This window comes from Dendrobates tinctorius, unplaced genomic scaffold, assembly GCF_039654945.1.
Source record: "Dendrobates tinctorius isolate UK_male_01 unplaced genomic scaffold, ASM3965494v1 ptg000104l, whole genome shotgun sequence".
NCBI lineage: Eukaryota > Metazoa > Chordata > Amphibia > Anura > Dendrobatidae > Dendrobates > Dendrobates tinctorius.
Window position 1 is genome coordinate 13,665,337 of NW_027361772.1, and position 17,465 is coordinate 13,682,801.

Genomic DNA, 17,465 nt, shown 5'->3' on the forward strand with positions numbered 1-17,465 from the left:
ACGGTGATCTGTGCCCCCCAGTTATGTGCCCCCCTGTGATCTTTGTGCTCCCTTCTGTGACCTTAGTGTCTCCCCAGTGATGATCTATGAGCCTCTCCGGCGAAGCCCGTCCCTCCCATGCTGTATATGCCCCAAGTGATATGTATATTCCCCCGGAAGTGCTGTAAATCCCACTGAGTACTGTATATTGCCCACAGTGCTGCGTATCCCCCCCACCTGTGATGTATATAGCCCCCAGTGATGTATGTGACCCTACCAGTGATGTATAATCCCCCAGAGACATATATACCCCCAGTGCTGTCTGTGCTTCCTAGTAATGTATATAGCCCCTCAGTGAGGTCTATTCCCCCCAGCCTCCCCGGTGATGAATATGTCTCAGCATCTCCTGTGATGTTGTGATGTCTATGGCCCCCCAGCCCCTCATGTAATTTATATGACCCCAGAGTCTCCTGTGATGCATATACAGCAGTGTTAGTATTTCCTATGTTATGTATGTACAGTCATGGCCAAAAGTTTAGAGAATGACACAAATATTATATTTTCACATGATCTGCTGCCCTCTGGTTTTTATGTGTGTTTGTCAGATGTTTTTATCACATACATAAATATAATTGCAATCATATTATGAGTAACAAAAGGTTATATTGACACTTAGAATGAGTTAATGCAGCAAGTCAATATTTGCAGTGTTGACCCTTCTTCTTCAGGACCTCAGCAATTCTCCCTGGCATGCTCTCAATCAACTTCTGGATCAAATCCTGACTGATAGCAGTCCATTCTTGCAAAATCAATGCTTTTATTTTGTCTGAATTTGAAGGTTTTTGTTTGTCCACCCGTCTCTTGATGATTGACCACAAGTTCTCAATGGGATTAAGATCTGGGGAGTTTCCAGGCCATGGTCCCAAAATCTCTATGTTTTGTTCCCTGAGCCATTTAGTTATCACCTTTGCTTTATGGCAAAGTGCTCCATCATGTTGAAAAAGGCATTGTTGATCGCCAAACTGCTCTTGGACGGTTGGGAGAAGTTGCTCTTGGAGGACATTCTGGTACCATTCTTTATTCATGGCTGTGTTTTTAGGCAAGACAGAGAGAGCCCATTCCCTTGGCAACCCCAGAAGCAACCCCACACATGAATGGTTTCAGGATGCTTGACAGTTGGCATGAGACAAGACTGGTGGTAGCGCTCACCTGGTCTTCTCCGAATAAGCCGTTTTCCAGATGTCCCAAACAATCGAAAAGGGGATTCATCAGAGAAAATGACTTTACCCCAGTCCTCAGCAGTCCACTCCCTGTACCTCTTGCAGAATATCAGTCTGTCCATGATGTTTTTTCTGGAGAGAAGTGGCTTCTTTGCTGCCCTCCTTGAGACCAGGCCTTGCTCCAAGAGTCTCCACCTCAAAGTGCGTGCAGATGAACTCACACCTGCCTGCTGCCTTTACTGAGCAAGCTCTGAACTGCTGGTAGCCCGATCCCGCAGCTGAAACACTTTTAAGAGACGGTCCTGGCGCTTGCTGGTCTTTCTTGGGCGCCCTGGAGCCTTTTTGGCAACAAGGGAACCTCTCTCCTTGAAGTTCTTGATGATGCGATAGATTGTTGACTGAGGTGCAATCTTTCTAGCTGCGATACTCTTCCCTGTTTGGCCATTTTTGTGCAGTGCAATGACGACTGCACGTGTTTCTTTAGAGATAACCATGGTTAACAGAAGAGAAACAATGATGCCAAGCACCAGCCTCCTTTTAAAGCGTCCAGTGGTGTCATTCTTACATAATCATGACAGATTGATCTCCAGCCCTGTCCTCATCAACACCCACACCTGTGTTAATGGAGCAATCACTGAAACGATGTTAGCTGGTCCTTTTAAGGCAGGGCTGCAATGATGTTGAAATGTGTTTTGGGGGATAAAGTTCATTTTCTAGGCAAATATTGACTTTGCAAGTAATTGCTGTTAAGCTGATCACTCTTTATAACATTCTGGAGTATATGCAAATTGCCATTAGAAAAAATGAAGCAGTAGACTTTGTAAAAATTAATATTTGTGTCATTCTCTAAACTTTTGGCCATGACTGTACAGCAGTCCCTGCATCTCTTATGTGATGTATATACAGCAGTCCCAGCTTCTCCTGTGTGATGTATATACAGCTGTCTCGGCGTCCTATATATAATATCGATACAGTAGTCACAGCATCTCCTGTGTGATGTATTTACAGCAGTCCTGGTCTCTCCAATGTGATGTATATACAGCTGTCTCAGCATCTCCTATGTGGTGTATATACAGCTGTCCCATCGTCTCCTATGGTGATGTATATGATTTACAAAACTTATGGCAAAAAGTTGACTGCTCTCTTGGCCGACACAAACCTGGAAAAGCAGCTGTGAGAAGAACATGATCATTATCACATAACATCACAGCTGCACCAAAGAGAAGCAGCCCGGCGGTGCTGTGGGTGTCTCCAGTGCCCAGCGGTGTCTCCAGCACTGCCCGGGGCTCTGCCAACATTTTGCGACACGTCAGAGCCCCGGGGCACTTTCTCGGTTCCCTCTGTGACTGTGATGGACTCCGGGAATATGTCTGCCACTGGGGGGCAGCGCATGCACTGATGGTGATCTTGGGACTAAGATCTCGAGAGATGAGATCTCAGCACTGAAATCTCATCTCTGGAGATCTTAGTCCCGAGATCACCATGTGCGCATGCACCACCCCCAGCCATATTGCCCAAGTCCATCACAGTTGGCAGAGCCCCGGGCACACCCGGCAGCAGCACAAGAACCCCACTGCAGCACGCTGCACATCGGAGCACCCCCTCATCCCTGCCTGCGGCATCACCCCACCTCTGCCTCCTCCAGCAGCTACCCTGGGACCCCGCTTCACCACAGCAACCACCCCCGGTAAGCAATAAAACACATGGATTATAAGAAGCACCACCATTTTATTAAAAAAAAAAATCTTATTTTTCTCCTCAAAATTTGTGGTGTGTCTTATAAAGCGAAGAAAATAAAAAAAAAATAAAAAATAATATATATATATATATATATATACATACACACATATATATATACACACACACACACACACACACGTATGTATACACACACACATATACACATACTGTATATACAGGGGTTGGACAAAATAATGGAAACACCTAACGTTTTGGCATCATAATCTTCGAACATGTTATAAACATGCAAACCGTGACATATGGTAATGTTTTGTTGATTATTTGGGTTATGTGTATGTAAAGTAGCTGTTCGTTTTGCAGAATTGTAAGAACATTGATGAGAACCTGATACCAATGGCAGACCTCTCGTGTAACAGAAAGTGCCTGAATGCTTGGCGTGTAAAGAGGTACTGTCTCCAAAGTAATGACTGCGCTTGAAAGAGAAGGAAAAACGTCCGCAGCAAAGCACAGGTCCGGCCGAAAGTCAAAGTTGACTGAGAGAGACCGTCGGACTCTAAAGCGAATTGTGAGCGAGGATCGCAAGACGACGGCTCCGAAAATCACTGCTGAGCTCAATGAACACCTACAGAACCCAGTTTCCACGAAAACTGTTCGTCGGGAGCTGCACAAATCTGGATTCCACGGAAGAGCTGCAATTCGAAAACCGCTGCTCTCAATGACAAATGTTTCCAAGCGTTTAGAGTGGTGTAGAAACCTCCAGAGTTGGTCCCTCGAGCAGTGGAAACAGGTGAGATTCTCAGACAAATCATCGTTTACCCTATTTCCGACCTCCGGCCGAGTGTCGAACGTGTGTGTATATACAGGGGTTGGACAAAATAATGGAAACACCTGGAAACATCAACAAAAGTTAGTTTAATATGGTGTAGGTCCACCTTTTGCGGCGATTACAGCCTCAATTCTCCGAGGTATGGATTCATACAAGGTGTGAATTGTTTCCAAAGGAATTGTAGCCCATTCTTCAGTTAACACACACTCCAGTTCTTTGAGCGACGATGGCGGTGGAAATCGACGTCTAACTTGAATCTCTAAAATCGACCATAAATGCTCAATAATGTTGAGGTCTGGGGATTGTGGGGGCCAGATGAGATGCTCAACTTCATTACAATGTTCCTCGTGCCATGCTTTAACGATTCTAGCTGTATGAATTGGTGCATTATTATCCTGAAAGATGGCGTTCCCCTCCGGGAACAGTGCTTGAACCATAAGATGCACTTGGTCGCCCAAAATGCCTAAATAATCGCGGCTGTTAATTCTTCCATGAAGGGATATCATTGGCCCGGCGGATCTCCACGAAATAGCACCCCAGATCATCACAGAACCTCCGCCATGTTTTACGGTTGGGAGAAGGCAGTCTGGATGGAATGCTTCTTTCGGCTGTCTCCAAACGTACACTCGGCCGGAGGTCGGAAACAGGGTAAACGATGATTCGTCTGAGAATCTCACCTGTTTCCACTGCTCGAGGGACCAATTCTGGAGGTTTCTACACCACTCTAAACACTTGGAAACATTTGTCATTGAGAGCAGCGGTTTTCGAATTGCAGCTCTTCCGTGGAATCCAGATTTGTGCAGCTCCCTACGAACAGTTTTCATGGAAACTGGGTTCTGTAGGTGTTCATTGAGCTCAGCAGTGATTTTCGGAGCCGTCGACTTGCGATCCTCTCTCACAATTCGATTTAGAGTCCGACGGTCTCTCTCAGTCAATTTCGACTTTCGGCCGGACCTGTGCTTTGCTGCGGACGTTTTTCCTTCTCTTTCAAATGCAGTCATTACTTTGGAGACAGTACCTCTTGACACGCCAAGCATTCGGGCACTTTCTGCTACACTAGCGCCTGCCATACGAGCACCAACAAATTGGCCTCTTTGAAAATCCGAGAGGTCTGTCATTGGTATCAGGTTCTCATAAATGTTCTTACAATTCTGCAAAACAAACAGTTAATTTACATACACATCACAAATAATCAACTACAAAACATTACCATATGTCACGGTTTGCATGTTTATAACATGTTCGAAGATTATGATGCCCTAAAACGTTAGGTGTTTCCATTATTTTGTCCAACCCCTGCGTGTGTGTGTGTGTGTGTGTATATATATATATATACACACACATATATACACACACATACATATATATATATATATATATATATATATATATATATATATATATATATATATATATATATATATATATACACACACACGTCCGACAAAATAATATACACACACCTCGCAATGGGAGAAAGGACAATGGCGTCGGTTGTCGGCACAAAGACAAGCAGAGATCTCAATCTGTGCATGACGTCAACCAGCGTCATTTTACTGATCAATGTGTGCAGAGGAAACTGCGCACCTGCCTCTCACTGACTGGGGACAACAGCCCCACTCCTGCTGTCAAACAATGTAAATGGGTGACCCTGCTCCTGCCTCCTGTGACCCCGCTCCCATGCATGCACAGCACCCCCCCACACCATCCCCCATCTAGTAAGCTACATTTGGCTGTCAGATGCACCTGTGACCTTTGATATGCCTGATCCTGCTGGCAGGTTAAAAAATATATTTTTTTACACTATTTTCTTCTGAAAAATTAAGGTCCTGATCTCAGAAAATGGGAGACAAAGAAAACTTTTATTTTTTTTATAACCCAATTAAATAAAAATGTAAAAAAAAAAAAAAACCTATACAAGTTTGGCATTGCCGTAATCGTACTGACCTGGAGAATCATGCTGCCAGGTCATTTTTACTGCACAATGATACTGTAGAAACAAAAACCAAAAAAACAACGGTGGAATTGCGATATTTTCAAGCATTTTGCCCTATTTGGATTTTTCCCACCCATTTTTCAGTACATTATATGGTAAGGTGAATGGTGTCATCCAAAAATACAACTTGCAAACATTATGACTCGTAGAAGAAAGAGGGGGAAAAAAAAAAGGTAAAGCGCAAAACTGAAAGTTGGATATTCTGGTACCTGAAAGTTCAGGAATTTCAATAACTAAAAAGTTTTGAGAAAAAAACTGATTTTTAAACGTCAGCCTAACACCAGAAAACGGACATACAATGTGCTCTATCATAAGTTGTACTGTGGAGACTAGATTGTCTCACCATATAGATTACGTCTATGGACAGACACTTATACGATTGTACTCACAGGCAGGTTTAGTTTGATAACGTCCACAGGCTGCTGAAAAGGCCAAGCAAATTGGTGCTTCCATAGTGTCTTCAGCACGGTTTTTAATAAGTACTGTAATTGGTTGGTCTGGCGCTTTGGTTGGGTTGGTCTGGTAGTTTCAGGAGGTGGAGGGTTGACTAACAAGGGGACTTGTGGCTGCGGTTGAGGAGGTGCAGACTGTGGAGCCCCTGACATTGGGACTCCTTCAACTCCGTCGCCCATTCCAGATGTGGCCCTCAGACGTGTACCTAGCCCAGTCTCGGTTGACATGGTAAAGCTCCCATCGCATGCAGGGCCAGGCGACCTGGAGAAAAAAGATTAAATATATGAGAGAAATATTTGAGGAAAAGGGGTTTTCTAAATGCAGCTAATAAAAAAAAAACCTGGAGTTTTCTACTATTCTTTAGGTTTCAGTTCCTCACCATTTCCACAACCCCAGTGTATTGTTATTGTGAGATCTCACACGGAAATTGCATGGAGTAATAAAATATATACATAAGACACTGCTCAAAAAACAAAGGGAACACTAAAATACCACAACCTAGATATCACTTAAACATTCCAGTTGCAAATCTTTATCCATTACAAAGTAGAATGCATTGAGAACAATAAAACATAAAAATGGTCACTATAAATCAAAAAATTAATATCCCATGGAGGTCTGGATTTGAAATGATCCTGAAAATCAAAGTGGAAAATCAAATTACAGGCTGATCCAACTTCAGTGGGAATGCCTCAAGACAAGGACATGATGCTCAGTAGTGTGTGTGGCCTCCACGTGCCTGTATAACCTTCTCCCTTCAATGCCTGGGCATATTCCTGATGAGGCAAAAGATGTTCTCCTGAAGGATCTCCCAGACCTGGAAAACATCAGTCAACTCCTGGACAGTCTGTGGTGCAACGTGGCGTTGATGGATGGAACGAGACATGATGTCAAGATCAGCTGTGGTAAAGAATGCCTAACACCACATATACAACCCTCAAGGGTTAAATGTCAGTAGCTTGGAGGATTCCCAAAAATAAATAAAACATAACCTTTAATAATTCATTAAAACCTGAGACATCACAGAAACAACACAAACATAACAGTGCTCGTGCGTATCAGTGCTCATTTAAAAAATGGTTCAGTCTCACCATTGCTCATGGACATAGGCGCCCCGGCGTATTTTTCAGCGGTCCCCTGCCGGGTATTTGGGTCCATATAACAGCACATGACAGCGTATGGATAAGAAGGTTAATAGGGTTACAGGTGTGCAGTTTTCCCTATTCTCCCTGTCGTGCCCAAGTATTACTCCTGCCCTTACAAGGACAGGCCCCAAATGGACCCTATAGTGTCACCCCCAGTCGTTAGAAGGGGTATTGGCTCTCTACGCGTTTCCTCCCCAGTAGCGGGGATTCATCAGGGGAGTTATATAGATGAATATAAGGGGGTTTAAATATATGTGTCCATAAAGAAATAAATAAGGGCCCTGCAATGGCTGGGTGCCTCAACTAGCAGAGTGACTGTTCATATCACTGCCAAAAAGTAAGTCCCTCATGCTACTGTACAGTACCTGCAGGGGTTAGAGCAATGACATAATGCAAAAGTGACCAAGTCAACAGCCAAAAAGAATGAGAACCAAAAAATGGCCTGTGGTCACCCCCCTGTAGTACCACTCCTTTATAGGGGTAGTCTTGCTAATTGCCTATCATTTCTACCTGTTGTCTGTCTACCTGGACAGGTTGATTTCATAGAAGTGTGATTGACTTGGAGTAACATTGTGTTTAAGTGTTCCCTTTATATTTTTGAGCAGTGTGTGTATCTAATATATAAAGCTCAATGTGTGAATGTGTGTGTGTGTGTGTGTCCGGAATTGGCATCCGCACCGTCGCATCTACAGCCACACGTCTGGACCCCGAGAGCGTCCTAAGCTATGTTGTGAGGCAAAATTTTAAACCTGCGCGTTCCAATTCACCAAACAATTTTGCCCCTATCTACATAATGGGGAAAAAGTGTGTGCATATGAAGCCCCGCCCCTCATTATGATGTCATAATGGTTGTCATGGCGACGCTGATATCATCATAGGTTGCAAGCCCTGCCGCTCATTATGTCGTCATAATGGTTGACTATGGGATGGAGGATGTGTGATGGGTATATGGGCACTGGACTATGGGATGGAGGATATGTATGACGGGTATATGGGCACGGGACTATGGGATGGCGGATATGTATGATGGGTATATAGGCATGGGACTATGGGATGGAGGATGCGTGATGGGTATATGGGCACTCGACTATGGGATGGAGGATATGTATGATGAGTATATGGGCATGGGACTATGAGATGAAGGATGTGTGATGGGTATATGGGCACTCGACTATGGGATGGAGGATATGTATGATGGGCATGGGACTATGGGACGAAGGATGTATGATGGGTATATGGGCATAGAACTATGAGATGAAGGATGTATGATAGGTATATGGGCACTCGACTAAGGGATGGAGAATATGTAAGATGGGTATATGGGCATGGGACTATGGGATGGAGGATGTTTGATGGGTATATGGGCACTCGACTATGGGATGGAGGATATGTATGATGGGTATATGGGCATGGGACTATGGGATGGAGGATGTGTGATGGGTATATGGGCACTCGACTATGGGATGGAGGATATGTATGATGGGTATATGGGCATGGGACTATGGGATGGAGGATGTGTGATGGGTATATGGGCACTCGACTATGGGATGGCGAATATGTAAGATGGGTATATGGGCATGGGATGGAGGATGTGTGATGGGTATATGGGCACTCGACTATGGGATGGAGGATATGTATGATGGGTACATAGGCATGGGCCTATGGGATGGTGGATATGTATGATGGGTATATGGGCACGGGGCTATGAGATGAAGGATGTGTGATGGGTATATGGGCACTCGACTATGGGATGGCAAATATGTAAGATGGGTATATGGGCATGGGACTATGGGATGGAGGATGTGTGATGGGTATATGGGCACTCGACTATGGGATGGCGAATATGTAAGATGGGTATATGGGCATGGGACTATGGGATGGAGGATGTGTGATGGGTATATGGGCACTCGACTATGGGATGGCGAATATGTAAGATGGGTATATGGGCATGGGACTATGGGATGGAGGATGTGTGATGGGTATATGGGCACTCGACTATGGGATGGAGGATATGCATGATGGGTATATGGGCAGGGGCCTATGGGATGGTGGATATGTATGATGGGTATATGGGCACGGCACTATGAGATGAAGGATGTGTGATGGGTATATGGGCACTCGACTATGGGATGGCGAATATGTAAGATGGGTATATGGGCATGGGACTATGGGATGGAGGATGTGTGATGGGTATATGGGCACGGGACTGTGGGATGGAGGATAATTATGATTTGTTATAACTAACCACAGTTAGTTACTATGCCCGGGCAGTGCCGGGCTCTTCAGCTAGTGTGCTTCACATTAAATTGCATGCGTTTTTGGCTTTTTGTGCCAATGCATGCGTTTTTAAACGCTCAGGAATCGCTTAGCGGCTAAAAATGCAGCATGCTCATCGATTTCCGCATTGCTGAGCGTTTTTAGCCTTTTCCAATGTTCCCAGAAAACACGCGTCTTTTGTGCAAGAAACATGCGGAAATAAAACGCGCGTTTTCTGGGAAGGGGCTCAGTTTCCTGAGCGTTTAAAAACGCTAACGTGGGCACATAGCCTGACACTTATCAGCGACCGGCCCCCTGCCGAGTATCACTGATCGTGCTTGAATGGCCTGGACATTTTTTTGATCGTTGGTCTCCCGCTGGCCAGCACGCATCGCTGGGTGTGGCAGGAGGGAGACCAGCGATGAGCGAGCTGGAGCCTGGTAACCAAGGTAAACATCGGGTTTCGAAGCACCGCGCGGCGCTTATAAACCCAATGTTTACCTTGGCTACCAGCTCCCTGCACCAGCGCGCTGGTATCTTAACGTACACTGCGGGTAACTAAGCGACGTAAAATGGACCGACTCCTAAAATATATAATAAATTCGGTACAGTAGTTCAATGCAGAATGTGCTGAATATTTTTTCACAGGAATTTGGGAAAGTAATGAAATGCCCTATAAATGGCTGTTCTATTCCTGATCTAAGGCTACATTCACACACAGCGTTTTTGGTGCGTTTTTTGAGGATATGTTTTTCAGCTGCAAAAGCAGACCAGATTTTTAAAAAACTGCATCACCTGAAAGGTTTTTGAGCTCATAGATAATGTTTTCAATAGCAAAAGCAGATTAGAAATCTGCTGTATCTATCCACATCTTATCGGTACCAAAAAGAATGAAAGCCGGGTAGCACACAGACTAACATACTGAGGTGTGCAGTATGAGGTTCTGCGGAACAGTATGAGGTTCTGCCCCCCTAGGTTTGATCCTGGCTACTCCCATGGTGTGAATGTAGCCTGCGGATCTAAGCTTTGTCTTAGCTGAAATAAGTCAGTGCTGCACTTCAGCACCAGTGAAGCTCCTCCTCTACAGACAAGGGCACAAAGTAAAGGTACTGTCACACTTAGCGATGTACCAGCGATCCCGACCAGCGATATGACGCGGTCAGGATCGCTGGTACATCGCTAAGTGGTCGCTAGTGAGCTGCCACATAGGCAGATCTCACTAGCGACATAACTGGGGACGGGGGTCACTACTTACCTGTCACACCAGGCGATCCTGCGTCCTCCCGCCCGGCTCCACGCGTCGCTCGTCGTCACAGCAGGAAGCGCCGCAGGAAACTGACGACGAGAAACAGTCCAGCCTGTTCTCGCGCGATCAGCGATAACCAGCGGGGGAGCCGGTCGTAGGTATCAGACACAGCGATGTCGCTAGCAATATCGCTGTAACGTCACAAGTTATAGCGATATTGCTAGCGATATCGCTTAGTGTGACATGCCCTTAACACACTCAGAAAGGAAGGCCTGCACTCATCTCAGAATTGCTTGAGTGAACAGGATAATAAGATTAAGGTAATTACTTCTTAAAGCATACTTAAACTTTCAATATGTACTGTTGCATAAATCAATAGTCCAGTATACTGTATGTTCTCGCTGTATGCTTGATGCTTGTTTGTTTTTTCTTTGAGCTCATATACTTTTGGGAAGGTAGCTTTTATACAATATACATACAATATACAGGGAAAATACAGCAACAGGATTGATGAGGACTTATATGAGGACTTGTATAGGTATAGAAGCCAAAACATCAAGTTATTAGCTCTGTTATCAGTTTCTTTGTTCCTGGAGTATGATACACAACAAACTTGCTCCCTCCCTCCTCCCCTCTTCATAGACTGTGAAGCATTTAGTGAGCTGTACCATAACAAGAAAAGCCTTGGAAATTCAAAGTAAAGCTATCTAATAACATATTTTACAAAGTTTATATTTGTCATCTGTACTATTGATTTATGCAAAGTTTGTTTTATTTCTATCTAAAATTATACAGTGGAGAAAGTATGTATTTGATACACTGTCGATTCCCACCTACAAAGAATGGAGAGGTCGGAAATTTTTAATCATAGGCACACTTCAACTGAGAGAAACAGAATCTACAGGAAATGTCTCACCTCTGTAATTGCAAACAAAGGTTTCTGTACCAAATATTAAGTTCTGTTTTTGTATTGTATCAAATACGTATTTCATTCAATAAAATGCACATTATTTAAATCATACAATGTGATTTTCTGGATTTTTTCAGTATTGTCTCTCACAGGTGAAGCAGTGTACAATTGCAGACCTCTCCATTCTTTGTAGGTGGGAAAACTTGCAAAATTGTCAGTTTATGAAAATGCTTATTTTCTCCACTGTACATGGTTCCCTGTTGTTGCTGGAATTATAATATACATTATTTTATAGGACAAAATTATTTTGAGAGTGAATTTAAATGATTACAAAATGTCTAAGAAGCACTCCATGAAGTCAGCTGTATTTGAGCATTTCACAGTGACTCAAGATGAAAAATTTGTGTCAATGTATGACAAGTGACCCAGAGGAAAACAAATGCTGTGATGCCAAAATCAGTGCATACTCAGGCAGTGATAAAAATTGCTCCTGCAAGAGCTTCCAATCTAAAAACACATTTACAATGCTTCCACCCAGAAGTTTTCAAAGCTTTGACTGAGAAAGCTAACAGCAGCACCAAGAAACCCGTGCCCAGCACTTCCTGCCAGGCAAATGAGGAGGAAAGAGCATCTCAAACATCATTAACAAGATATTTTGTAAGTGACAAAGTTACTGAAACAATGACAGCAGATATGTTAAAAAGACAGCTCATGCAGCTTGTTGTGAAGGACTGTCTACCATTATCATTATTTGCACAATCAGCTTTTACAGCTCTTAATAGAGAAATGGCCCGCAAACTTGATGTTTCTCTGGAAAGAGAAAGTATTAGAAAATTAGTGATTGAAGAAGCCCTTAAACAAAAGGAACATCTTAAAAAGACTCTCAAAAGACACTTCATGTTTCTTAAAATGGATGCCTGCACACGTCACAGAGTGAACTATTTTGCCATCAATGCTCGATATGTTTGTGACAGCAAAGAAATTGTTACCAAGACACTGGCAGTTAAAGATACTAAAGCTCATCACAGCAGCCAGTTTCTCCAGGCCTTAGTGGAAAAAGTTCTGCAAGATTACGAACTCAAAAAAGAACAGGTTCTTGCTATTGTAACGGACAATGCTTCAAACATAAGTACAATTAAACTGATGAATAAGAGTAATGAGCAACAGCTAGAAGAAAATTCAGGATTCAGTGTGTTTGAGATGGAAGGCCACAGTGGTGTTCATGTAACTGAGGAACAAACAGATATTACAACAGAAGAACAGAAAAATTATACTGTAGAAATAGATGATCTTGCTGAAGCTGCTTCAAAACACTTTCCTATTCATCACATGCGCTGTGTTGTGCACACGCTGCAGCTGGCAATAAGAGATAGTCCGCAAGAGGGACATGCTGGAAATCTGAATGGAAAAGTGAGGAAATTGGCTATTGCCACCAGAACCCCTAAAATTGATTCCATCTTGAAGAGACATGCTGGGAAAGGGGCAATTGTCGATCAAGCCACTCGGTGGGGCAGCACTTATTTAATGATTGAGCGATTGCTTGAACTAAAACCGTTTCTACTAGATATGGCGAACCCTCAGGTAACCCTAAATGAAGGTCAATGGAAACAGGTGGCTGAATTGAAGGAATTGCTTAACCACCCATTTACCGTGACTAAAAAATTACAAGATGAGGATTTAACTCCAGGCATTTTCATAAGGGAGTGGAAGAACTTGCTATTTTGCCTGTCCCAAAGAAGAGGTTTAATCGCAGATGGCATTTCTGCTTCAATGAAACGGAGAGAGACACAGCTATTGGAAATTAAAATTTTTCTGGCAGCTGTTTATGTGGACCCAAGTCATTGTATACTGCTTGATGATCAACAGCTTACTAAAGGAAAAGAAGCTCTGACTGAGGTAGCAGTTAGGACGAGAGGCCTACAGGAGGACTGCCAGGCGCAAGAGGACTTGGGTCCTGACAGTGATACTGCTGCCATATCTTCATCCTCATCAGATGAGGAGATTGACTTTGACAAGTATTTGGATGACATGGAGCAGGCAAAGCATTGCCGCAAGGAAAAAGACTTCACTCCGTCTCCTATAGCAAGCAGATTGACCATATTTCAGTAAAATGTTTCCCTTGCTCTCAAAGAAATAGAAAAATTCAACTGTTCATCAAAACTGACTGTGCATGAGGCAATTCCTTTATACCCGGAAATTGTTAAGGCCCCGTCTCACTAAGCGACTTACCAGCGATCCCGACACCGATATCAAGGTGTCAGGATCGCTAGTAAGTCGCTATGTGATCGCTGGTGAGCTGTCACACAGACAGCTTCACCAGCGATCAGCACGGCGATGCCGAGCGCCCGGCATCGCTGGCCATCCTGTAAAAAATAGAATCAAAATAAAAAATATAGTTATTCTCACCTTCCGACGTCCCGTTCAGCCATCCCGCCTCTCTCCACGCTCCGGTCCCAGTGATCCTTTGCATGAATGACCGCGAGATGTCACGGTCTCGCGGGATAACAAAGTCTCGCGGTCATTCGTGCAAAGGATCACTGGGACCGGAGCGTGGAGAGAGGCAGGATGGCTGAACGCGACGTCGGAAGGTGAGAATAACTATATTTTTTATTTTTTTTATTATTTTTTACACCTGATCGCTGGTCTCCCGCTGTCACACACAGCGATGCGTGCTGGCCAGCGGGAGACCAGCGACAAAAGAAATGTCCAGAGATTTCTTGCAGCGATCAGCGATACCGGCAGGGGGGCCGCTCGCTGATCGCTGTCACACACAGCAATCTCGCTGGTGAGATTGCTGTTACGTCACAAAAGTTGTGACTCAGCAGCGATCTCGCTACCGAGATTGCTTAGTGAGACGGGGCCTTTAGAGATGTTGCCCATGTGGTTACGGCTTTGCCTCCAACCCAAAGTTAGTGTACAAAGGTTGTTCTCTGGCCTTAAAATTATTAGGTCAGATTTGAGGTCATCCATGAAGGAGGATCTGATGGAGGCAATTCTATTTCTTAGAACAAATTCATAGACTGCACAAATGTTATTTAGTATGTTTTTGTTGAAAACTGTTTTTTTGCCACTTACATAGTTTATTACATAGTGTTATATATGTAATCGATATTACATAGTGTATTAGGTATTTACAATTTATTACAGTTATTTGTGTTCTAAGGTTGTATTCCAATAAATATATATTATGTTCTATCTAAATATATTGATTATTGTATCATAAAAATGATTAAGTGTCTGATGTTCACACTGTACTACAATAAATTTTTCACTTGAATATAAGCAATGTATGTCGGAGTCGGTGTAAGGGAAATTGAGGAGTCGGAGTCGCAGGTTTGGCTTACAGACTCCACAGCCCTGCTGACAAGTTCATATCGTTGTCGGGATCGCTGGTGAGTCGCTATGTGTGACGGGGCCCTAAGCCAGAAAGACAAATCTGGCCTCTGCTGGGAGGTATACATGATTACCAAAGTCATGTGAATTCACAAAACGAGAATCTGTTTACACCCCAGAAACATCATCTTTTATTACCTGAGGTGGCTGAGGAAAGGAGCGGATGATTCCTGCTCCATCTAACATCCTCTCCTAAGCTGCAAACTCAGTACAGAGCGAAGTCCGTCACTTTATGGGTGAGAGGTCGGATGAGAGCTCGTCTGAACATCACATTTAGCCGTCAGATGAATAACTGACGTAATGTGCACACAGGGAACGGAGGCCAGTGTGCCCAACACAACGACACGAGCGGCTGCCTGTAATCCATGACCCAAATCATCGGCCCTGTGCCGGGAAGGTGTAGGAGAAAGCCGAACCTCAACTACATCACACGTATGGATGAGCAGTCATGTGTATATCTGCAGGACAAGGGAGTGTATATATTACAAGTACTGTATATAAACCCCACCCTATAGAATACAGATAATGGCCGGTATACACCGCCTCCTGCCTGCAGTGCCCTCACATTACACAGGGTATATATTATACACACTATGTATAGATATATACACCCCTTCCCCTATACTGTACAGATAATGGCCGGTATACATCGCCTCCTCCCTGCAGTGCCCGCACATTACACAGGGTATATATTATACACACACTATGTATACATATATATATACACCCCTCCCCCTATACTGTACAGATAATGGCCGGTATACACCGCCTCCTCCCTGCAGTGCCCGCACATTACACAGGGTATATATTATACACACACTATGTATACATATATATACACCCCTCCCCCTATACTGTACAGATAATGGCCGGTATACATCGCCTCCTCCCTGCAGTGCCCTCACATTACACAGGGTATATATTATACACACACTATGTATACATATATATACACCCCTCCCCCTATACTGTACAGATAATGGCCGGTATACACCGCCTCCTCCCTGCTGTGGCCGCACATTACAGAGGGTATATATTATACACACACTATGTATACATATATACAGTGCCTACAAGTAGTATTCAACCCCCTGCAGATTTAGCAGGTTTACACATTCGGAATTAACTTGGCATTGTGACACTTGGACTGTAGATCAGCCTGGAAGTGTGAAATGCACTGCAGCAAAAAAGAAAGTTATTTCTTTGTTTAATTTTTTTTTAAATTGTGAAAAGTTTATTCAGAGGGTCATTTATTATTCAACCCCTCAAACCGCCAGAATTCTGTTTGGTTCCCCTAAAGTATTAAGAAGTATTTCAGGCACAAAGAACAATGAGCTTCACATGTTTGGATTAATTATCTCTTTTTCCAGCCTTTTCTGACTATTTAAGACCATCCCCAAACTTGTGAACAGCACTCATACATGGTCAACATGGGAAAGACAAAGGAGCATTCCAAGGCCATCAGAGACAAGATCGTGGAGGGTCACAAAACCCTTTCCAAGGAGTTGGGCCTACCTGTCTCCACTGTTGGGAGCATCATCCGGAAGTGGAAGGCTTATGGAACTACTGTTAGCCTTCCACGGCCTGGACAGCCTTTGAAAGTTTCCTCCCGTGTCGAGGCCAGGCTTGTCCGAAGAGTCAAGGCTAACCCAAGGACAACAAGGAAGGAGCTCCGGGAAGATCTCATGGCAGTGGGGACATTGGTTTCAGTCAATACCATAAGTAACGTACTCCACCGCAATGGTCTCCGTTCCAGACGAGCCCGTAAGGTACCTTTACTTTCAAAGCGTCATGTCAAGGCACGTCTACAGTTTGCTCATGATCACTTGGAGGACTCTGAGACAGACTGGTTCAAGGTTCTCTGGTCTGTTGAGACCAAGATCGAGATCTTTGGTGCCAACCACACACATGACGTTTGGAGACTGGATGGCACTGCATACGACCCCAAGAATACCATCCCTACAGTCAAGCATGGTGGTGGCAGCATCATGCTGTGGGGATGTTTCTCAGCCAAGGGGCCTGGCCATCTGGTCCGCATCCATGGGAAGATGGATAGCACAGCCTACCTGGAGATTTTGGCCAAGAACCTCCGCTCCTCCATCAAGGATCTTAAGATGGGTCGTCATTTCATCTTTCAACAAGACAACGACCCAAAGCACACAGCCAAGAAAACCAAGGCCTGGTTCAAGAGGCAAAAAATCAAGGTGTTGGAGTGGCCTAGTCAGTCTCCTGACCTTAACCCAATTGAAAACTTGTGGAAGGAGCTCAAGATTAAAGTCCACATGAGACACCCAAAGAACCTAGATAACTTGGAGAAGATCTGCATGGAGGAGTGGGCCA

The 17,465-nt window shown here is 44.1% G+C and overlaps 1 protein-coding gene across 7 annotated transcripts in view; it reads right to left on the reverse strand.

Moving 5' to 3' along the window:
* The window catches only part of BRD4 (bromodomain containing 4), a 100,825-nt gene that overhangs the window by 43,048 nt on the left and 40,312 nt on the right, over positions 1 to 17,465 (reverse strand). For 3 of the 7 annotated variants that reach the window (XM_073588781.1, XM_073588782.1, XM_073588784.1), the window contains exon 2: positions 6,112 to 6,436. In XM_073588781.1, coding sequence (XP_073444882.1) covers positions 6,112 to 6,402 — 291 coding nt within the window. In that variant the 5' untranslated portion in view covers positions 6,403 to 6,436. Of the gene's footprint in view, positions 1 to 5,673; positions 5,717 to 6,111; positions 6,437 to 15,263; positions 15,533 to 17,465 lie in introns of those variants that run through there. The other 4 variants (XM_073588780.1, XM_073588778.1, XM_073588779.1 and 1 more) reach the window with 3 other exon arrangements.